At 51.1% G+C, this 23,952-nt stretch overlaps 1 protein-coding gene across 8 annotated transcripts in view; it reads left to right on the forward strand.

Annotated features, from left to right (window-relative positions):
• SHANK3 (SH3 and multiple ankyrin repeat domains 3) overlaps window positions 1–23,952 on the forward strand; it is a 368,779-nt gene that overhangs the window by 35,138 nt on the left and 309,689 nt on the right. For all 8 annotated transcript variants that reach the window (XM_074869549.1, XM_074869547.1, XM_074869554.1 and 5 more), the window contains one exon: window positions 23,074–23,277. In XM_074869549.1, coding sequence (XP_074725650.1) covers window positions 23,074–23,277 — 204 coding nt within the window. The remainder of the gene's footprint in view (window positions 1–23,073; window positions 23,278–23,952) is intronic.

Consider the following 23,952-nt stretch of genomic DNA (forward strand, 5'->3'; position numbering starts at 1 on the left):
GGGACGCAGCACGGGGTGCTCGGAGGAGCCCCGGTGAGGGCCAGACCCAGTTGCAAGATGCAAAGCTCTGATGTGGTGCTCAGGCCCGCGGTGACTGGCTTTCTGCTGGCTCTGGCACTGGCTGTTGCCTGTGGACCACCAGAGAGTGGCTCAAACTCTGGGCCACGTGCCGACAGCCAGTACTGGCACAGCTCACCAGGCTCGCAGGGCACACGGTGCCCCAAGAATCCCTTGGCTAAGCGTGTGAAACTAGTTCAGAGACTAACCCAACTTCTAGCCATAAATCAGTGCAAGCGTTTCCTTCATTTCAGCCAGTTCAGCTCAGAGGTGAGCGGATCCAGAGGTGAGGAGCCAGGTGGAGGCTGAGAAAGCTGCAAAGAACTTGCTTTCCTCTTCCGCTCCAGACATTAAAGGCAATTTCAAAGAGGGTGAGACCCACCAGCACTGAGATCTTGATGCCTGTGAAGAAAGAGTTAATTTAAGTAACTATTGATAAAAGTCCCTTTTTACATCTGTTGCTTGTAGGTGCAAGAGGTATTCTGGTTGCTTACACATTTCCTATGAATCCAGCACAGGTAGTTTAGAATAGCTGTATTTAATTTGTTTGTACTGAGAAATATTTTAACGTGCTAAATGAACATATTTTAACGCCAATTTTTATGTCAGTCCACTTTGACTTAAGTCACAAGTCAAAAACTACTCATCCTCTATTAAATAAGAAATCCGCTACTCATCTTTTCTAAAATATTTGGGTAAAATTAAAAAATTGACTTTATATTTTTCATTATAATTGCTTAAATAGATGCATACAGTTACAGTGTATCTACTTAGGAAAAAGCACTTTTGGTTGTAAAGTCTATATTAAATTGCAAATTAATCTAATATAATGGTTATGAATTGATCCGACTCAGCCTTTCTTTAGGAAGATAGCTAAGGACTACCAGTGCAAAACAACATCAGACTCGATTATTTATACCCAGATTTTCTGCCAGCTGATTTATCATGGTTAAAATTTGTGATCACTTTGACTTAAATCAATCCACTTTGCTTTATTATGTGCGTGGAGGGAGGCTTTTGCCTGAAGCGGGCAGGTCACTGCATTGGGTCTGTGGCAGTGGTTGATTATTTTGGGGAAGTTTAGATGCCAAGTGTCGTGCAACATCCTTTGGGACATTGTGGGTAAATTATTTAATGAGTTGTTTTGAATAAATGCAATTTGTTTGCATAAAACTCTTCAAACTTGATTTAAAGAAAGCCACGTAAATATGCCTGTGTGCGGGAGCGCAGCGGATTCAGCTTATCAACGGGGCAAGGCAGTCAGCTTGGGTTGGCTGCGTCTTGTCCCCAGCAGTGGGTGGCTGTTGGCGTTCGGTGGGGGCTGGCTGGGCTGCATCCCTGGAGCGAGAACGCCTGGGCTGGGGGTGCAGCTGCCCGTGCCCAAACCTTCTCTGGTTTAGGGGCTGAAAAACGTCTGAAGAGTGGGGTCTGTCTAGTCCTGGGGCAGTCAGGAGCTGAGGACCCTTCCTCGAGGCATCTGAGACAGCTCGAGAGGAGCCTGCGGGTCCTGGGGACCGGCTCCCCGGCCCCGTCCCTGCCGCACTGCGGGCACTGCTCTGAGCCTGTCTTGCCTTTGGACACAGCGGGACGGTCCCCGGCACTGCTGTCACCAGGGCGTTGGGCTGATGCACGGACAGTCCCGCTGCGAGGCTGCGGGTGCGGTGGGGCGCAGGGCTGGCAGGAGGGGGTGCGGTGGGCGGCTGGAGCGCCTGTAGCTGCACCGCAGGTCATCGCACACCCTGTTTGTCGCGTTTTGCTGGGAGCGGGTGCAGGAGCAGGGGTGAAATGCTTTCCTGGAGCTGAGTGTTCATGTCTTGTTTCTGTTCTCAGTGATGCTGTTCAGCCTCGCAGGGAGCTTGTCTGTAAAGCGGGTCAGTAGCAGTTCCCTCACCCCGAGGTTTAGGATGTGCCCTTCCTGTGCTGGGGCAGGAGCCGGAAGCAGCGCTGAGCACCAGCAGTGCAGGAGCGGAGGCGAAGAGTCGCGGTTCCTCCTTGGAGGCTCAGAGACAGTGATGGTAGAGGTTTTAGGTGACGGGGAGAGAAATGAGAAGCAAGAGGCTTCACCCATGATGACCACACAGCTGAGCTAGAATTTTTCTCATTAACATGGGTTGTGCTTTTGCCTCCCTGTCAAGTGCATTTAACATGTAAATGGGACCTGCATTTCATTCTTGCCTCCAGCAAGCCTTCACTCCAGGGCCTCCAACATCCTTGGATAATTTGCTGATGCTTCTGTCCATCCCTGTCTGAGGGCACAGCTTTGTCACAGGGCGTGCTGGACACAGCCTGCACAATGGACCTCGGGTCCCTGCAGGAGTTTCCTCCTGCAGCATTTCTGTGTCCTGTGCTCTGCAATATTTGTTTTGTGCTTTTGGCTTTGTGAGTTGTAGGACACAGGGTTGTTTCTGCGGCTTCTTTCCAGGCAGCCTGGCGCATGAGCTGTGAAGACCTGCTCTCCTCGAGCCCGTCTGGAGGAGGGGAGGATGCCTGCCGGGTGGCACGAGGGGCTGGGTGGGTGTCAGCAAGGGGCTCTGCCCGGGATTGAGCTGTGCCCTGAGTGCAGACTGGCCGCTCTGACCAGAGTGGAAATTTTCCTTGCTGTTGCTTTTTCTGCTTAAAAAGAGAAAACCTCTTTCCTTGCGAAGTCTCTGCCGTCAGTCTCTCCGTCAGTCACTGCTTTGCTGGCTCCCCGTCCCAGGAGCCGTCTCTCCGGGCAGAAGGTGGTGGAGGCAGGAGGTGCCACCACAGCCCCGTGGTGTGGACCTGCCGCGAGGGAGGTGACGGTGCTGGTGGTGGAGGAAGCAGCAGACCGGGCGGCTCTGGGGCACAGGGTGTATGTAGCTGCTGGTGAAATGGATGGTGGAAAACTTAAGAGCGAGCAAGGCATGAAGGATATAGCGGATGCATTTTCCTCGGGCTAAATTGTCAAAACAGGCATTTTTCTCATCTTTTTGAGCTCTGTCCCCTAAGCAGTTGCAGACCTGTAGATGCCAGAGCTCGAAGGTTCAACTGTCGATCTGCTCCGGGAGCTGAAGGTTTGTTGTGGCTGACACAGACAGTGCAGGGTGGATTTCACAGATCCTGGAGGGAAAGTGCTTGCACAACGTCTGCACCGTGAGCATGAGGTCCTGCTCGTGTGTGCCATGAGGAGCTCAGGAGCAGGCACAAGCCTGTGCTATGTACTTAATTTTTTTTCGGAAAGAAGACATGAGGGCAGCCCTCCCTCTCTTTCGTTGCCTGTGCTTAGAGGGCAAAGTGAACATAATTGAGCCATAATTCACAGTTACTGGAAAGAAAGCATGGGCCACAGTATGAGAAGCAGTATTGGAGCTTTATATTACAGCTATCTCCAGGGGAGATTATTTTTATTAAAATCTGGGTTGGTGGAAAATTCTGAGATTAGCTTCATTTTTAATGTATGGTTCTCTGTGGATCAGCCCCAAAAGAAGCTTCCTGCTGTCTCCAGCTGCCGAGCTGCTGGCGTTCCTGTGCCCGGCAGCACTGTGACACGACACCCGATGTGCTGAAGATGCCCAGATCATCTGAAGTTATTTATCAGCATTTCCAAAAAAAGGTGGATATGAAATCTTAGGTGAAAAAACCCACATAAATTATAGGAAATTTACAGTAAAAATGAACAGTGCTGCAGACCCACTTCTTCACAAAACCTCCGCCAACTCTATTTGCATGCAAGGGAAACGTGCGATGGCAGATCTGGAAGTGTGAGCAGAGGAAGGAGCATCCCTGCCTGTGGGGATTTGTCATGACGCCGTGGGGCTGGGAGGAAAGTGCCCCATTGCAAGGAGCGCAGGGGCCCCTCGCTGGCAGCACCCTGCGTCCATGGGACGGGCCGGCGGGCAGCCCCCCACCCGCCGGCATCCCCCTCCTTCCCGCGGCCACCCCGCCAGCGGCCCAGGGGCTGAGCCCTGCCTGGGCCTCCAAGCCCAGCGTCTGCGCTGCCGGGGGCTGCGTGTGCTCGTCCCGTTCCACACCGCGGTCTACGAGGGGCTCTTTTTGTGCAGCTGGTGTGGGCTGAGGCCGGAGCATTCCGCTCCCTGACAGCAGTGGGTTTTGGGAGAGCGTCCCCTGCCAGCGCTGGGGCAGGGGGAGGTCAGTGCCTGCTGCGCCCCGTGCTGTGGAAATAACAGCTGGGACAGATACAGCCTGGGAGGGCCGGTGTCGGTGTGCTGTCGGGTGGTGGGCGTCTGCCCCGGGGCACCCAGGGTCCTGCCGCGGGCTGCCAGCGGGTAGCTGGGCACGGCCTCCGCCCCTGCGAGCAGCGCTCGGCGCACGCTGAAGGTGAAAGCTGCCGACTGCCCTCGCTCCTCTCTGGCCAGGGCGGACACCTGCACCCTGTCAGGGTGCCTCTCTGTCCTTGGAGCCTGTGTGGTGGCTTTCTGGGGGCTCTCGGGAGGAACCAGCGCTTGTCCCCGTACTGCGGAGCCCTGTGAGGTGCCACCACCCACCGGCGCCCGGGGACACGGTGCTCCTGGTCACACACTGGGGCCAGGGCTGCGGCTCCGGTTCGGCCCCCGCTGTGCGCCGCTGAGTGCCCACGTGGTGCCTGCAGGGACCTCAGGAGCGTCCCTGAATTTTTAAATTACGTCTGAAAAATTTCCTGACGCGCTTTCACACTTAGGGCTTTTCTCTGCTAATGGCTTGGCGGTGGCCGTTGGTGACTGGATCTGATCTGCTAATGGACCACTTCTGGGTTTCTCTGAGTGTATGGCTGGAGCGATGGGGGCTCTGGGGTTCGTTGCTGTTGGACCAGCTCCCTGATCCCACTTGTCATCTGCAATGCCGCGCTTGTGGGAGGGAGAGGGGGGATCGCTTCACTTGCACCGGGTTCAGCTCGCCCCGCGGCACAGCCTCAGCTCCCTCTGTGCTGTTCATCCCCTCCCTCGGTAAGTTAATTGAATTGTAATAATATATTTACAAGGTAACCTTTCATAAAGTACACGCTGTTAGAGTTCATTGTTCCCACGTTTCACAGAGACTCAGTGTAATACATTAGAGCGTGCTGTTCGTTTTCAGACTACAGTTTTATCAAGCATGGGTGAGGTGACTCATGATGTTTCTCCCTGGGTTTTGGGGGAAGGCTGGGACCTGTGCGTGCAGAGAGGGGCTGTCCGTGGGCTTGGTCCGAATTCACCACCCTGCCGCGCTATTCAGCACACACCTCTGGCTTTAAATTGTTTTTTTGCTGTCCCCAGCATTTCTCAGCCTGCGGTTAGAGTTTGTGAATCATATACCTCAAAAATGGATATCTGCACAAGTGCTGAAGAAACATAATTGAAACGATTTCTTTCTTAGTGTCATGCAGGGACCAAACACCGTACAAGAAGTTAACAGAAAAAGGCTTTAAGAGGGAGGAATTGGAGTGTGTGTTGTGTACAGCTCTGGAAGTGAGTTCGCTGTCCAGCACTGCTCTGACGGTCGCTAGCTGTGTCAGGAAGTTTTTTATGCATTTAGTTAGAGAGTATATTTTTAAAAACTTGCAATGTTGTGCATGGATGCGTGGATGGATGGACTGTGCAAGCCAATTGTGTGAAGGTCCTTCTTGCTGTGGTGGGTGAGATTACGTCAAAGGTGAGAGTTTGGCAGTAAGTTGTAAGTAATTGCAGATCTGAAGTTGTTCAAACTTGGACTTGCCAGATATCCCGTAGAAGCTGGTTCTGTGGTGGATTCCCTCCTTTTTCCCATCTCATTATGTCTTATCCCAGATATTTTTATGGCAACATGGGCTTTTTTCTAGAACTTTGGGCCACTTGTCTGCTGTCTGCTTCTTGTCGGAGGCAGGAGAGGGTTGTGGGGCAGTACTGTCCTTCGCTGGACATACTGATAGAGCTGGCAGAAGCGGACAGAGCTCTCCCAGCCTGAGGAATGAGTGGCAGCAAGCCCTGGGGGGGATGTCTGTCCTCACCTTGGCCTATGGCACCTGACGGATGTGGCAAGAGCTGCGAGGGAGTCGTCAGTGTGAAAATCCAGTTTGTTTGTTCGTTATCGCGCGGTGCAGCCGGGTGTCAGGACGGTGCCTCTGCACACCCCAGGCAGGCTGGACGCCTGTTCCTCGGTGGCCCTAGGTCTCCCATGACGTCTTCTGTGCCCCCAAGGCCATGGGCCAGCTTGGGCAATCTCTGTACCTTGATGGCAAGCGTTCCCCAATTCCTGGGCTCCTAAACTTGCAGGGGCCTCAGAGGATTTGTTCTCGGCATGGTTTATGGGGCATCACCACTCGTGAAAGAATAGCGTGGTTCTGGTTCACCCAAATCCACTTTACATGGTAGGCAAGCTCAGAATGAAAATATGAGCTTTATGCTGGGAAAAGAAAATGTTAAATCCCAGATTACAAAGTCAGCAGTGCAGTTACAAAAGAGGTAACAGAGCAGAGTTTTAGAATATATCTTGCATTTAATTTTTTCTTTCTTTCAGCTATGAGAAACTGAGTTTTCAGCCTGGCAGTATTTTGCATCCCAGTTACTCATTTAGAGTGCTTTCTCATGCAGAAATCTTCATCTCCAATTTATACTTCTTATTTCCAAATTAACTTATGTATACAAAATCTCAAAACTTTTCCTACCACCTTCCCCTCATTCCCTGCCAGTGATGGGACCTCTTGGTACTATGACCATGCATTTAGCTTTCTTTGATGAGAAGCCCAGCAGAGCGTATAAGCATGTTTGAGAAAAAGCATCTCTGATAGCAGAGATTCTCCTGCTTCGTCTCCAGCCTGCTCATTTCTTCTTTCAAAAAGTCAATAGAATTAGATCCATAAATTTACATTTTGCAAACTACCTACTGAAAAGTTTTTGGCACCATTTTCAGTTTGGCTTTTGGTTTACTAGCTGTTTATGAGGATTTGGTATCACATGATGTGCCACGCTGTTGGTCGCAGGGACAGCGCGCAGCACCGGCTTTGCCTCAGAGCAGTGTTCCTTCCTCAGCCGTTCACAAACTGAGATGTCATCTTCCCTTTCCCTGGGTTTGGTCAATCGATCGCCTGTGGGATGAGGGCAGAGGCCTTCAGTGACCCTGTGACAGGGGCTGGAATGGGAGGTGGGGCTGGCTGGGGGGCTGCTAAGGCTGTGCTGGCTTGGCCCCGGGGGAGGGAGGTAGCCCACCCGTGCGGGCCACGCTGCCTGCACCTGGGGCAGCAGTTGGGGAGTCCTGCCAGCGGGGAGAACGGACGGATCACCGCAGCCCTCGGGAACCGCGATGCCTGCGTGCGGGTGCGTGCTGTGGGCTCACGTTGGCACTTGGCAAAGGGTCAAACAAGATCTGAGATTTCGCACGGCTTCGGGATGGAGGCTGTGTACCCCGGGTGTAAGCGGCCTCATGTGGGCTGCTGCGGCGCTGGGTGACCCCGGGGGCTCCTCTGGCGTGCAGGCAGAGCGAACGGCTGCTCCAGTCATCAGTGAAATATGGGACGAAGAACGCGCGCTTGCTGTTGGTAATTGAGTCCAAGGGACCTTAATAATTTTTCCTGTAGCTTTGCAGCAACCTTAATTGGTCATGCTGGCTTATGGATTCTTAATTGTCAGAGATACTGTTATGTATTTATGGCAATACCCAGGTTCTCATTTGTGATTGCAGTGTCAGTATGCTTCGTGTTTCATGAACACATACAAAGACAAATTTTCCAGTCTGCAAATGTTCTTATTTCTATTTCTGTTTTCCTGCTCAAAGTTACTTTTCAGTATAAGCTTTTTTCCAGTTAATATGTTGCATAAAAAAGGGTGTGCAGGAGCGTTGTCTTAGTTTTACTAATAACCATAAATTATTTGTCTTTGTAACTGTACAACACTGTAGTGATCTATCAAAGTAATTGTTGTGTTTTAATATTTGGTTTACTAACCTTTTCTTCTGTTGGTGATTTCAGATTAATAAGTATAAACTGTTTTCTGAATTCCTTTCATTCTTTTTGGTACTTTTCTGATACTGAAGAGTCCTAACATTAATGCGTCATCTTAAATGCACGTACTTGAGTCGTTCTGTGGTGTAATGTCTTTGCAATGTAGCTCCAAATTCAAGAACCAAATCAATTAAAAGATCCAGTAAGCATTTTCCCAGCCTATCTTGTCACATCGATACTTACTCTTCATCCCAAATATCCCAGGGAAGCAGGTTATTTGCTTCTGGGGGAGATGACAGCGTGGCTTACTGTCCCTGGCTGTTGGGAAGATGTATTTTCAGATGCTGCCTTTTTCTCATCGGCTTCTCTCTCTCTGTATGAGGCTTTAGCGCAGTGCCAGTCGCTGTGCTGTTAGTAAGGGAATGTGGACAGCAGCATCTCAGTCGGAGACTGGCTGGGGAGCAGCTCTGGGATCGGGGCGCTCGGGTTCCAGCACAGCACGCTGTGCAGAAATGAACTTCACTCACGTGGGAATGCGTTAAGTATCACAGAGCTCGGTTTGGATCTCCTTCCAGCTTGCGTCCTTCCCTGGGATGACCTGGAAAAGCCTCTCGGCCCCGTTACCGCAGCGGCTGGTGCTGTGGGCACTGAGCGGCTGTTGCCGGTGGGTGGGCTCTGCTGTCCCACTGCCCGTCCCCAGTGGCTCCAGCTGCCCAGGGCGGCCCGGGGGCAGAGGTTGGGCAACTGGTGGCTGTCCTGGGACTCCTGCGGAGAGCAGCTCACGGCAGGGCCGACTCGCAGCTCTCCGGGGAGGGCTGGCTGCCTCTGCTCCTGCCGCTGCTGCAGAAGCGAGCTGCCGCGGTCTTCCACTATTTCCTCTGGGCACTCGCAGTGTTCCCCTGCGAGAGCTGTTTCTCTTCTTGTGCGTGCGAATGAGGGATGCCGGGCTGGGCTTGTTTAGAAAAACCAGCAAAGCGGCAGGAACTGGGAGCTGAGGAGCAAAAGGGCTCCCTGCTGCCTTCCCACGCCTTGGACTGCCTTGGCATCCAGAGCATCCTGCAGGGCCCACTGGAGCAGCCCTGCCTGCGCGCCTCCGCACGGAGCAGGGAAGCAGCATGGAGCAGGGTCGCCCATCCTGAGCTGTCAGGGCTGGATCCCAGTCTTGGGGCCACTTGTTCCCGTTAGCACAACGGTGCTTCCTGACCCTATCGGGCTGCATCTGTAGAGCTGTTCCTCTCTCTTCTGTGCTCTGGGTGCCTCACGCCTCCTTGGCAGAGCAGGAGGTGTGCCCTGTGCCCCTGCCCTTGGGAACACCCCTCGCTGTGGTGGTGCTGGGCAGGACGTTGCAGGTTACGGTAGGTCACTGCTGGGGGGTTTCCCCGCGGAGCTGGGCCGTCCCGCCGGGCAGTGTGAAGCACACGGAGGGTTGCGGAGCTGCTCCCCACAGACCCTTTGCAGTACGGTGGTCACAGACTGCTGGGACCCTCAGGGCAGGGTCTGTGTGTTGACTTGTACCAGCAGCCAGTGTCGTGCTGGTGGAGGGGATGGAGCAGCAGTGTCCTTTCTCGTCTCCCAGGGGATCATGAATCTGGTGCTGTGACGGTGCTTTACCTCAAGCCTTTTGCCATGGGGTCAGCCTTGCCCAGCCCTGCTCTGGCTGCTTGCTCTTGCTGGGTTTTTCTCTGAGAGCACTGCGGGTGTTTGCCAGCGACTAAAGCTAAATGGTGTTTCTTCCTGCTGCAAATGAGGCTGAACTGGAGCTGGATTGGGGTCATTTCTCTTCCCTTTTCTGTGCTCTGACAGAGTGCATTTTTCCACAGCATTTCTTTTTCTTCACCCCCCCCCCCCCCCCCCGCTCCCCCTTATTGCTGGTAATTATATTTCTAATTTGCTGTCTCATGTGTAGGTCATTATCAGGCATTGCAACTTGCATAGTTTCTCTCCTCCACCAAGTATGTGTGTGTGGGAAGTTTTACAAAACAGAATTAGTTTTTGCTGAGACTCATCTTATTGTCTAGAAACATGTTGCATTTTGTGATATAACTCGCGATGTGTATACTTGGTGGTATAACATCCTGATTATTTAGGATGCAAACTTTATTAGTGTCATCTTATTTCCTTTTAATACCTTCACTGTTTGATTGGCCACAGATGCCATCCAACCTCATTCTTCCATTCAGGTCTTTGACATTATTTATTGTTGCTAATATACATTTCTTCAGCCCTCAGCTGGTATGGTGGTGGCATATCCATGACAATTTTGATTAATTAAAATCATGCAGACCAAATGGCACGAAGCAATATTAAACAATGCCTCTAAAACATGGCATCTAGTCCATTCCCATGGTCCAGTAATTTTACAGTTCTCAATGGAAAGAAAACTTCTGGCAGTCTGTTGGAAGTCATGCTTTTCCTGATGATGCTATTTTTAATAAAACAGTCCCATAACTGCTTTTGGTTTATAGTTCAGTTTCACTGTAGACCACTGTTTTTCTGAATGTGTCCTGACATTCACAGGTCACTGGCATCGTTAAAGGCTTGGTTGATTAATTAAACAGCCAGCTAACCTGACAAAATCCTCCTCCCTGCTTTTGATTGGCTCTTTGCTGTTCCTGGTTAATTGATGGAAATTCATATTTTTTTTTTATACCCACTGTTTTACAAAATTGACCTCTGTAACGAGCTGTCAGAGCGGAGGAAGCCTCGAGCGGTGACCGGGGGAAGGCAGCAAGTGCTGGAGGCAGAACGTGCCGGGCAGCAGCACGTGCTCGGGACGGGCCTGGGAGAGATGACTTGTAGCTCCCCAAAACAAGGACCGAGAAAAACAGCCTGAGAAATCTAAAAGTCACTTGTCTCCCTCGTTTGAGTGGGACGTGACAGGGCCGTGTGCAGTGGAGGGTGCTGGGAGGAGGGGGCGGGTGCACGCTCGGGGATGGTGCGGGCGGGAGCACCCCGGGGGAGCAGTGGTAGTCCACCTGCGAAATGGGAGTTGTTAGAGCAGCAGTGCCTGCGCAAAGGCACTTTCATTCTCTCCCCTTTGTAGTGTTTTAGCATGAATTTTCCATGTAATGAGGTGGTGTAGTTGCTGCAGGGAGAGCAGAGTCAAGGTTGTGCCACAGCTTGTCCCGAGCAATGTCGAGGTGAGCGTGGCGGCTCCGGAGGCCGCGCCGGTAGCGCTCGGTGGGGGCTGATGGCTCTGATGGCTCCACCGGCAGCGTGTGGCGGCTGGAGGTTGTGCTGGTAGCTCTTGGTGGCTCTGGAGGTTGTGCTGGTAGCTCTTGGCGGCTCTGGATGCTCGATGGGGTCTCCATCGCAGTCAGAGGCTGAGGCCTCTCAAGCGAGGCACAGACGATAAGCTGAGTGGTAGCAGCTTAGATCACCTCCGTTTGGAGAGCACACATACCTCTGCTACCACCTCATTCCGTAGGATTGTCAGCAAATTGTTATCTTTTGGGCTAGCTCACCTGCTGGTCCCGCTAAGTATTTTGAGCAAAATACTTGTATATGAGCTGGAATTAAGGCATGTGCTTCAGGATGGACTTGTCATTGTAAATTGTGGATGTTTGTAGCAATGTAAAATGATTTGTGAAATGTTTTATTTAGAGTCACAGAATGGTTTGGGTTGGAAGGAACCTTTAAAGATCATCTAGTCCAAGCCCCCTGCAATAAGCGGGGACATCTTCGCCTAGATCAGGTTGCTCAAAGCCCTGTCCAACCTGGCCTTGAACTTGATAACAAAAAACCTTAGAAATTAAGTAAAGCATACTTCTAGTATTTTCTTTCACTGTATTTGTTAATGTTCATATGTCTTCTGTTGAAATCCTCCCTTTCCTTCTTAGTGATGTTGATGAAGGCTCTGCACCTCCTCTTTAGAGTTGCAACCGTGTTCATTTAATTGATATTCTTGTTTTAGCTTGCATTAGACCAAAGTGAATGTATAAATAAGATTTTTCATGGTTAGTGACCATTTTTTTCATGTGGAGAAGCCTTTCTTAGCACCAAGAAGCTGTAATTTTTATATGGTTGTTACACCATTTTTAGTCCACTATGTTTCCCCAGATTCTTACTGCACGGACACGCTCAATTCTTGTCTTTTTCTTCATTGGGTTGGTTTAGAGTTTTTCCTACTTTTTGTGCCGTTGCAACCAAAGTAATCGCATTCTGCCTCAGGGTCTTTGTTTTCTGTGGGAAGCATGATATGAATTTCCGTATAGACCCAAAGGAATCTGCAGTATTTAAATGCAGCAGCCTGCAAACTGCAGTTGCTAATAGAAGAAAAATGCTAATTTTTTAAACTGGGTAAAATATGGAACTAAGGCAGTCAATATCGGCCCTCCTAATACTATTTAACTTACTATTAATTTTAGTTTATTTGTCAACTTGAAATTCCTTTGTACGGCAGAATTTTTATTGAAAATGTGGTAATATTGTAAAGTTGAACCCGGAGGCTGTGGTTGCCTGGGAACAGTCAAGCTTTCGGGTTGCTGTTGGGAGGCTGCCAAGGCTCCACATGTTGGACAAATACTGGCTGAATTGATCATCAGGGGAGTGGTTAATAAATTTATCAACATTGTCATTATTTTTCTGTAATTAAAAGCCACTGAGTAGAGGAGCATGCCTCTTCCAGCATCTCCTGTGGCTCTGCTGCCAGTGTGCTGAGCTGCTGGGACGCTCCTTTGCCGGGGCGGGGAGGCGCTGGGCTGACAAACCCCCCGCTCGGCCAGCGGGGTTGTGCAACAGCACCAGGACCCCCAGCCATGGCAGCCCCTTATCTGAGGCCTCAGTGGTGGCGGAGAGCGGGAACGTGCCACGCGCCTCGGCCGCGGGAGTGTGGTCCCTTCCCGGGGCTCGGGGTGGAGCCACGTGAGGAGGCCCTAAGTGAGACGGAGAAACTGAATTAACGGCAAAAAGTGTTGGGGAAGTTTCACAAAAGAATGGATCGGCAGGTGAGTGCTGAAGCAAACTCATTTAAAAAAACAAAACAGTAGGTAATTACTGAAGAAATTTTAAGTATGGAGTGGATGAGTAGGTAGCAATAATGTGCATTTTATTTTCACTCAAAACAGTTATTATATCGGGGAAAAGAGATTAGCAAGAAGGAGCTGTTGAAGCCATCTTTAGCTAAAGCCTCAGTGTCAACGTGGAGAGCTAAAGACCAATGAACTTATGTGTTGTACAGTAGTTACACTGTTACGGGAAAACAGGAAAATTTATCAGTTGGAAAATAATTTCTGGTGAAATTTAACCATTGCATTTTCAGGTCGTCATGTCTTCCTAATCTATTTTAATTTTTTAATAAGAGAGCTGACTGATGGGTTTATCAAAACTTGAGAAGAGCTTGATGGAAACGCTTCTGGAAGGGCTGAAGCGGTTAGGTGTGGAGAGCAGAAGAGCTGCAATGCTCCCAGCACCAGGCACAGGGGTTGGCATGGGGAAGCATGAACAAATGATGAATACTTGTCTTCAGGAGCGTTTGTCAGGGTGCTGAGGGGCAGGAGAGAAAATACCTCGGGGTTTGTAACTTTGTTCAGAGTATTAATGATTTGGAGAGGAACACAGCCAGCAGGCAGGTGTGAGTGCGGGGACACCGGGTCGGACCGCGGGGGCCCGGCCAGGTCCTGTGGGCAGCGACAGGCAGAGCTCCTGGAGGGGTAAGGACAAACCCTGGAGGGGTGAGGCAAGGGACATGCACATGGTGACGCCTCTCTGGGGAACCCTCCCCAGAGGCCGTGGGGTCTCTGCCCTCCACGTCGCTCAGCACCCGCCTGGCCGCAGTCCTGAGCAGCTGCCCACCCTGAGCCAGCCTGGCTTGCCCAGGACCCTTCCCCTGGCGTGACCCAAGACTTGCTGGTGTGGAGCTCCACAGTGAACACGTGCCCGGTCGTAAGGAAATACCAATTCTTTGTCCTGCTTTGACTCTAGTAGTTTCACTTAATACCCTCCAGAGTTTTGCTTTGAAAGAGACTTTATTGCTGGTGGGTAGGAGTTAGTCTAATTTAACAGAAACGATGCAATTGTAACAAACAAGGTGTAGGTGCAAAATCTTGGAGTCTTAAGTACGAAGAAAAAGGATCCAGCCACAAAGTTAGACTGGTTGTTGAGACCTCGAGGCAGAGGGGGTGTAGGTGAATGTAAGATGGGAGAAACTGTAGCTTTGAAGAAAAGAGGGGGAGTAAACTGTAACCCAAGAGTTATTGCTGCAATTAGAGTCAGATCTGGGTAGGGTGCTCTGGCTGGGTTAAGCTGAATGCCCGACGATGCACACCGTGCTGATTTGTGGGGATGACTATGCAAGTGAAGGTACCTGGGAGACCAATTTGAGTCGATTGCCAGCGCCTGGCGGCGTGCTGTTGAGCAGATCAGCACGAGTGTGTCTAATGAAGATGTCCTATCTGTCACCTTGTCTTGTGGTGTTTGCATCAGTTCCCAAGGAGATAATACCTGTTTATCTTTTCCATGCCACTTCTGGTTTTGTCATATTCCTTCCCAGTCTTCTCTTTCCCAGACTGAAGTCTTGTCTATTTAGTTGAGCCTCACATGGATGCCATGCTAGGCCGTTGATCTTTTCTCCCTTTTCTGCCCCTTTTCCACTTCTGGTACATCCTTTCTGAAAGGGGAGGTGGATCTGCAGGTGGCCTCGAGGACACAGGCGTGCCAGGGGCTCATGCAGCGACGTGGCGGCACTTTCTGTTCCTTTGGTCCCTAATATTCTGTCGGGCCCCTGCTGAGCGTCGCTGTGGTGGGGCCACAGGACTGCCAGCTGCGGCCAGGCAACAGCCAGCCCAGAGCCCCTCGTCGGTAGCATTTCGCTTGTGTGGGGCTGCTCTGCTGTACTCACTCCCCAGCTGTTTGGCTCGGTCAGGTCCTTCTGCTGGGGTTTGCAGCCGGCTCTCAGTGTTACTGCACCAGGTACCTTAGTCATTGGCTCGCAGTTCATCTCTCCTTCCCAGACCTTTCCAGACCCGTGAGCAGCACAGGCAATGGTACGAATCCTGTGGGGCTCTGCCGTGGAAACTGCCGGGCTGCGCCTGCCTCCCGGCGTGGCACAGCTCTCGATCCAGCCTGTGGGGTGAGACCCCCCCTCCTCCCTGGGCAGTAGAGCTATCCGGCTGCACAAACCTCCCTGTAGCAGCTCGAGCCCAGAGGGGAGGTTCAGGGGGACATAATAACACAAGCGTAAAAACCCCAGTGGATAAGGATCAGTGTTGGTGATGCAAAGTAAGGTGCATTAAAGAGAGAAACAGGAACTCCTTTAATGCCTGTGCAGTTGGCTAAATGGAATGCATCAACACCGGAAAGGGACTCGGGGGGTCCTTATGGATCGTAAGGATCATAAAGTTCCGTAAGGACCTAAGCTTACATTAATCCCTGGGTTCTTTCATTAACAACCATCCATAAAGATCTTACGGATCTGTTAGGATATGTTAGAAATTACTGTTTTGCAATATGCTAAGTATAAAAATAGAGAAGCAGGAGTAAATATATTACCTCTGTTGACAATTTTTTCCTGTAACTAAAAGCAGTAGTGGAGTTATGAATAAAGATGTGAGCATAGGTGGCGTAAATAAGAGCACAAAAAAGCCCCCCTGGGCCAAACCAGTGTCTATCTGACTCAGTATCTGTCTCTAGCAGTGGCCAAAGGACGTGCTGGTCAGGGGGTGCCAAAGTCTGGCCACTTTCTGCAGTCCATTCCCCCCATGCCCCTCCCATTTCATCAGCTGCTGGTTTAGGGTTGTTAGAGGCTGCATCTCCATCTTTTAATTTTTTTTATTCACATGTAGAATAAATTAGACCTGGGTCCATCAAAATAAATTATCTTTTAATTAATTCAAATGCAGAGTTTTGCAGGTAGCAAAGGACTAAGCCACCTGATCTAGTGGAAGGTGTCCCTGCCCATGGCAGGGGGGTTGAAACTAGGGTGGTCTTTCAGGTCCTTGCCAACCCAAACCATTCTGTGATTCTATGACTAACGCCAGATGTAGAAAATGGAGCTTTATCCTGGAAAGGATGTGGGCTTTGGCTGTCTGAAGGGAATGGAGCGGTCAAAGTAAACTGAACCCAAACTGCCACATGCTTCAGTGAAAAGCGCTAATGTGATGCCTGGAGATGGAAGCAAGGGGATAGTGAGTTGAGGTGAGGACAGTATTTTATAGCTGTATATGGCAGCTGGGAGACAGATGCAGGAATATTGCCTCTGGCTCTGATTCTGCACTTTAAAAAGTGTATTTAAAATTAAAGAGGGTGCTGAAAAGAGCAATAGAAATTATTTGAGATCTGGAGAAAATGCACTACAATTTATGAACATGAGCCTCTTCTGCTCACCCTGAGCAAGACTGAGAGGTGACAGTGTTAAATGGAGGCTACCAGCATAGCAAGAAACGGAGTATTAAAGAGCTATTCAGTATCACAGAGAGAGATATAGCAAGAAATAATGATTATATTGGAAGTTTAGACAAGGGAAATCAAATCAGAACTAAGACATATCTTTTTTCATTGAGGATGACTGTTTGCTTATTAATTTATCCAAGGAGGGAGCATGTTTCCTATCGTGATGTTTTTAGACTCAAGTTGGATGCTTTTCAGGAAACTGTTGGCCAAATTCAAGTCATTTATTTCATTATGGGAGTTACGGGTTGCAACTTACGGGGCAGTGATACATTGCCCAGACGAGATGATCTTACAGGCCCTCTTGGCTCTGAATTTGCTGAATCAGAGGGCATGCTGAGTATGTGCTCCGAAGGCAGCTACAGCGTGCTCTTTTCACTGGGTTCTTCCATTCTCTAGTCAAGCTTGATTTCATTTGCCCCTTTATACTGAGAAGTTTTGTATCTCTTTCGCATGTGTTACCTATCTACCCAACCAGCATGTCTCAGTCTTGATGCTGGATGAACAGAAGGTCTTATTCCCTCTGCTCTGGAAGAAGCTTTGCTCTCCATGGCCTTTTTTCAGCCCTAGATAGAGCTAAAGCTTCCCAGGTCCTCATTTTCCAGCTGATCACAAGTTAGGCAGGTGGCCGTGGTTGTGGTGTTGCAGTGAGCCAAGCAGGAAACATTCCCAGGCCTCTGAAGGTAACAGCCGGTGGGGTCAGCCTGATTTACAGGTCCAGCACTTCTGCATTTCCCTCTGTGCTGTCTTTCCTGTACGAAAGGTTCAGCAGTTGGATGAAACCGGCTGGTGATTTTGCACTTCAGCAGCCCTTTGCATGCAGGTGGCTAATAATAAAGCTGTTGTAGCTCTGTGTAAGAGGGAGGTTTTGCCTGAACCAGTCACTTAGTGTTAATCAGGAGTTGAATCTCTTTAAACATTCATTTCAAGCTGTGTTTGTGTCAGAGGCAGCTGCTCCTCTGAAAGCCCTGACTAGTGGGACTGTGGGATGGGGCTGGTTGTCACTGTCAGTGCTACTCAAGAGTTGTAATAAGGGGGCTCTTGGACTCTTATTTTTTAAATAGAAGTAACTGGATGGCTTCATGCCTCTGGCAGTGCATTCTGGGGGTGATACAACAGTCAGCAACATCCTTCCAGACTGGCTCATAAGCAGCAACCGTTTCACTGGAAAACCCATAGAACCAAAATACTTTGTTATCTACAGCACGTAACTCTGCAAGAAGGGCTGGTGCACCAGGCACTTTCCTGCGGGGAGCCGAGAACCTCCCTCCTGCTCTTTATCTTGTTTCCTTTTGGTGGAGGCAGCTTCTCCCAGTGTGGTGTTCAGCACAGTGGATGACAGGGCCAGAGCTTTCCTCAGGAGGTGAGCTAAGCCCAGAAATTCCTGTTGTTTTGCCAGCATACACAACTTGCTCTCTGAGCTGGTCCCACTTTGCCTTTTGCCAGCATCCAGTGCACAGAAAGTTTGCGCTGATTTCTCCTCTCCTCCACTAAAGTGCAGAGTGGTGGTTGCTCTGCCCTTGTCCCTGCAGAGCCCAGCTCCTTCCCTGGACCATGGTCACGAAGGGAAACGAGCTGCAATGGTTCAGCCCACCCCATGGTCCCTGGCCAGGGGCCGTCCGTGCGTGGGGGCTGCTGCTGCCTCCCCAGCCCCTGCCCCAGGAGCTGCTGCTGAGTTTGAGGGGTGGCTGGTGGGAGTGCTCCGGGCGGTTCCCGGGCTGGGAAGGATCCTTTCTCCTGCTGGCGTGCGAATGAGGTCAGGAGGATCCTTCGGGATTTCACATGCTGCAGGGGACCAGTGACGCCTGCCCCAGGTGGCAGGAAGAGCTTGCTGCCAAGACTGCTGCTTAGGGGTAAACCGAGTAATTAGGAAGGAAAAAAATGGAGAAAATCAAACATAATCTTTTAAGGAAAGGTGAAAAAGTTACCTGGGCTTGTTTGTTTTATACATAGCGTCTGTTCCTGTAACTTTGTCCCAGTGCTACAGGGAGCCGCTGCCCGCCCGGGGCGAGTGCCTGGCTGGCTGCTGTGGAGCGCTGCACGCTGCTCGGGGTGCTCTGCTCCAGCTCCCTGTCTTTGTCCTGTGCAGACTGCTCAGTGCCTCTGGTCACCTTTGTCTTCTTTCCCTTTACCTTTTTCCTGTTTCTGTTGTTTCCTGAAAGACAGGGCCACCAAACCTGCACGTGATGCACAAGATCTGGGTGTGCTGCCAATTCAGGAGTGTCATTGCAGCCCCTTCTGCATCACTTCAGCCCAGATCCCAGCACGGGCCCCGCGTGACTCCTCCACCGATGAACTCCCATGTCAGGAAACCTGCCTGGTTGACCTTCACCTTTGTTTACTATCTTCCTGGTTGGGTAGGGATCCAAAAGAGTGCTTTCTTGCCTCTGGCACTGGAGTTTATGTCAGCAAGGGGCCTTGCTGAAACAGTTGGGAAACACATGTGCGTATTGGTGAGCAGGCCAGCCTTGCTCTGGTAGCTGTGGGTTTCCTCCAGGCTCTCCTCGTAGGTGTGAGGCATGACTCCACAGAAAATAAGCAGATTTTCAGCAGTGTAAATGTTTGTTTGAGCTCCTTTGGGTCGCAGAGCACTTCTGGGTATCAGCACCTCCTGCCTGCACTCTGCTCCCGCTCCGGGGGGTTTGCACGGTGCGGGGCAGAGCACAGCCAGTGCCGTGCACGGGCCATCGGCACCGCTTGCAGTTGTGCTCTCAGATCTGCCGTGCTCCTGCATCCAATGGGGCGGCTGTATTCCTCTTCTTTTTTATTTTATTCCTCTTCTCTGAGACCCTTTGTGTTGGCATCTGTTGGACGGTGGCCAGCGAGGAGCCCATCGTGCAGCCGGTCCTCACGGGAGGAGCTCCGGGACTCCTCCTGGGATGACTCTCAAGCCGCGGTTGCTTGCCGGCCTCACCCACTTTCCGTCAGGCTCCCCTCTTCCTCCGCATTTGCTGGTTTTGATGACTTCAATACCATTGTCATTCTGCATGTGGTGTGGCAGGATTGTGCTCTTTTCTGTTCCCATTCAGAGGCAACTCCCATTCTTCTAAAGGAAATCTTTTACTTTTGATAGATTCTCTGCTCTGTTGGTTTGGCTGCTCCATCTTTCTGTAGGGGCCTCTTAGAGGCTGTTTTTTCATTTTTGCCATACATTTGCTCAGAGCTTCTAATGTCATATTATGAAATATACTCCCTGCTGCCTGCAAGCACATTACCTTTTCAGCTGCTTCTTTTTAATTTCCTTTCAACTCTTTCTCATTTGTGTGCTCTTCAATGAAGAATTTTTGGCTTTTTTGCTCTTAAGGGATTGTTGAATGTAAGTTCTTTATTGTCATTATTGCAGGGTGGCTCTTGAATAGATCTTGTCTGTCATCCTGTGCATTGCTGAGGATTGAATCTGAAGCTCTGAGCTCTTTCTTCCTTCGGGAAGGAGTCATCCATGCTGTCTAAAAGTTGAGAAGCTGTACTGTTTTCTTTCAGGAGTTCTTCCTAAGGCTTTGTCTGTTGTGATCAGAGCTTATAATTGTATGGAAGAAATTATCGCTTGTAACTGCACAACAGAGTGAGCAACTTGTGCCGAGAGCTGCTTGCACGCTGCCCTCCCCCGAGTCTGCCCCGGTGGTGGGACCTGCCCCGGCTGCAGGGTGGGGGCTCTGCGGGGCTGTGCCGGCCCCTGGCACACGGACGGGCGCTGAGGGGGCTCCTTCGGCTCCCCGGGGTCCCTCCTGGGTCTTCTGGGGACTGACACCCCGAGCAGCACTGAGCCTCTCGGTTTTGAGGGGGGCAGAGACCTTTCGTTCCCCTGCAGGTTGGGGACTGTGCAAGGCAGTTTGGTTCCTTCTAGAATTAATGTTGACCTGAGTGTCCAGACCTCGGGGTCGGAAGCTGCTCGCACCTGTGTGAGCGACTGTGCTGTCTCCAGGCTGGATCTCCCCGCGCGGCAGTGGCAGGGCCCACGCTGCCAAGCTCGGCCCCTCTTTCTGAGGGGGACAGGCTCAGTGCCCAGCTCGGCATCGGCAGGTCGGGCGGCCCAGCCCTGCGCTGCCCGGTGCAGGTGCGGGAGCTGCGGGGCTGTCCCGGCTGTGCGGGAGGCTGGGGGGAGCCACATGCCCCTCTGTCAGACGGGAAGCGGAGGAGCCCCGGCTGCTGGGGCTCCTGGAGCAAAGCGAGCCCCGTCCCCCCACGCGCAGGGCAGCTTTCTCCTGCCAATCCCCGCAGAGATGTTCCTCACTGCCCTTCAGGCAGGGGCTGTGGGATTAGCTTCGTGCCTTTGGGTGGCTCCCGGAGTGGCTGTGCTGCATCGTGGAGCGGAGTAAGCAAGTTTCGTTGCAGGATCTCTGATATGAGAAAGTCATTAATACATGCAGCGGTGTTTGGAGAAACAGAGTCGTAAGAGACATTGAAGTAGCTGGATTGTGCCCACAAAGTGCTGTGCAGCGTTTTGACCTCACAGCTGAAGTGGGCATTTTCTTCCTTCTGATTTCTGATGCGGGTTAACGACAGAAGGAGACACTCTGCGGGGTGTAAGTTGTTTTCTCTCTTAAATATGAAATGTTAATGCTCCCTAGAGTATGTCTCTGCAGTATAAAGTTTGGTATAAAATTCAGTGGATTTTATGCCAGGATCTTCCTTCAGCCAGCACTTGCACTTGTGCACGTGTGCATCTGCCTGTCTGCTTTTTTCCCATTAGCTCTATATTTTAATACTGAACAACAGAATTTGACAGTGAGGAAGAGTCCTAGAGGCTAAAGTAGGAAGGTATAGATGACGTTTATTTTTTATTTATAGGTCCCTGAAAGAATGATGCATATTCTGCTTCTCTTTGAGGACTGAAAGAGAACAGAGCTGGTGTTTCTCAAAGGTTTTGAACTCCTGATTTCTCACACCAGCAGCCAGGTGCCTCTTCCTTGGTCCCTGCAGCAGGACAAGCCGTAGCTGATAAGGGTGCTGGCTCGCTAATGCGGTCAGCGATGAAATAGATAACGCTGACCTCTGTTTGCAGGACAAGCACACGCTGCCAAGTGCAAGTTATCCATGCCTGAGAAAAATGAGCTGTAACATCAGCTCGGTGGCTTTGTGCCTCACGCGGTGGCGTTGCCGGTGGCGGTGAGCAGGCGGGCAGGCTGGCTTCTGCCCTGTGCCCTGCCAGGGTCATGGCTTCTCTCTGGGCAAGGCTGTTTAAGTTTTTCAAAACAGTGCATGTTTAATTCACAGGACCAAAAAGATGCTGTTCGGGGGACAAAGGACCAAAACGGGCCCTGGGGTGAAATTTTGAAGTTGTAAGTGGGGCTGAAGGGGTGAGTGAGGACGTGCGGTTGCTTTGGCGCCTGGGGTGAGTGTCCTTCTCCCAGTGCGGTGGTGGCAGGAGCTCTGGCGCTTGTGGGGCCGCCGCAGCCGCTGCACCCAAGGCTGAGCATGGGGAGAAGGTGGGGTCGGGTCAGTCCGTCTGGAAATCCAAACCGGTGTCTGTGTTCAGGCCTCAACTCTTCAACACCATCACGGACAAAGCGTGCTCGTGCCGCCGTGTGGATCCATGCTGCACCTGTGCCCTGGACACAGCCCGCACCTCCGGCCTCCCCTGGTACGGGTGATGGCGGGGTCTAGGGGAGTAACGAGGGTGGGCAGAAGCATGGAGTGCCTCTGTGTGATGAGCGGAGCAGGACTCGGCCTGGGAAAGCAGCAGCTGCTGGGGGAGCCCTGCAGAGGCAGCGAGGGTGGTTGTTCACTTTGTCTTCCAGCACGAAAATCACAGGGCTGACAGGCTGTGCCCTGAAATGAAGCGCTGGAACAGGACTGAATGCTGTGGAAAGTGTGGAGGGGGAGGAGAAACAAACAAGGGGGAAAACAAAGTGATGGGAAGGAGGGAGAGCTGAGGGCCAAAATGCAAAACCAGGGACCTGGGAGGGGAAACGGTGGCTGCTGACCAGGAGAGGCTGTTGCGAGACCGACCTCTCGTGCCGCCAGCGCGGCCTCCTCTCACTTTCCTTCACCTGCAAGAGCCCGCGGCTGCAGCACCGTGGTGGAGGGGATCCGTGCCGGTGCCGTGCACCTGTGCCGGGCTGTGCCACTCGGCGGGCGCTGGCCCAGGTGGGTCCCCACCACTGGCCTGCACTGTCAGCACCGCAGCCCTGGCCCCACAGCCAGCCGGGAGCCACAGCTGTGGGAAATACAGCCTGAAGGTGATGGGCTATAAATATTTGATGTCCTGGGTCCTGAGGAGGGAGGGAAACTGCTTGTGGTACCCGGGAAACCCGCTGCGGTGGCAGGGTGGGATGGGGAAGTGTGACTTTCCCTGCGGGGCGGCAGAGGGCTCGGCTCCCCTCTTCCTGCTGTGGAGACCTCGCCGGATGCCTCCGGCTCCTGGCAGGGCTCAAGTTGCTGCCGTGTGTCCCTCCTTTGTCTCACACCTATGAGATCTGTGGTGGAGAAGTCAATAGGGTCTTTACACACTATTGGGGATTTTTAATGAAGCTTTGCTATTAAACTGTTATTAGGCCATAAGATATTCTTTGATGCTTCTCATATTTTATAGCATGTTATAACATACAGTGTTTGAGTCTGCCCTGAACCCCACAAAGTGCATAAGGGGGGACCTGCTAAGTCTCATCCTTCTCTAACTCTTTTTTTTCCCTTTCCCATAATCCACTGACATGGCAAAGATTGTGGCTTTCCCATTTTATCCTTCTCCTTGTTCTTACTGTGGCTGTTCCTGGGTGCAGCTCTGGGGTACAGGGCCTTGGTGACGCTCGGCTCTAACTGCCCTCTGTGTCTCTCCACAGAAGTGTCTACGGCTGAATCCGGACGTTCCCGTGTGGGTTTCCAAGCAGCGCATCCTCTGCATTTTGAACCACAGCCTGAAGGATGTTCTGAACTATGGACTCTTCCAGCCAGCCTTCAACGGCAGGGCTGGGAAGTTTCTGGATGAGGAACGCCTGCTGAGGGAGTACCCCCTGAACCCAGACACTCCCGTCCCATACTTGGAGGTAGCTGTCTTCTTTTTTTTTTCAAAATGTGTGAATATCTATATATATGTATATAGATGGATAGATAGATATGTACATAAGTATGCAGGACTTCTACGATCCCTTCCACTGTAGTCTCTGTAGGCACCACAGATATTAATGTCCCCTGTCCCCCTCCCCTTTTTTTCCCCATTTCCCTTGCAGGAGTGAAAGCATAGAAATTTGTGTGGGTGTATGTTTACTCATGGAGAATTCATTGAGGGAAAGCTGAGGCAAATGCCTCTGAGTTTTAGTTGCTCGTGACTCTGCTCAAGAGCTCCAGAACATCTGTCAGCCCCGTGAAACAACTTCCCTGTTTTCTGACCCTGTTGATCGAAATTTCTTCTTTTCTAGTGGCGCATAACTGTCATGGGAAATGGCAGTAACAGCAGGAAAGCCGGTCTCATACGTACAGGGGGAAAATCATAGGGAGATCTTTGAATATGAGGCTGAAGGACTTGAATTTGATATTTTGTTTAATTTACAGTCACTGTAGAGACTAGAACGCAACTGTGTGCTTTGACAGCAAAATGACTGTCCCTGAATGGACCTCATTCATGTGATGAGCACGGAGGATAATCTATACTATCTTCTGCTCCAGAAAATTAACTAGAGCAGAAATTAACTGAATGAACTCTGTATTTACATTCAGTATAG

The sequence above is a fragment of the Strix uralensis genome, chromosome 5, assembly GCF_047716275.1.
Source record: "Strix uralensis isolate ZFMK-TIS-50842 chromosome 5, bStrUra1, whole genome shotgun sequence".
Lineage (NCBI taxonomy): Eukaryota > Metazoa > Chordata > Aves > Strigiformes > Strigidae > Strix > Strix uralensis.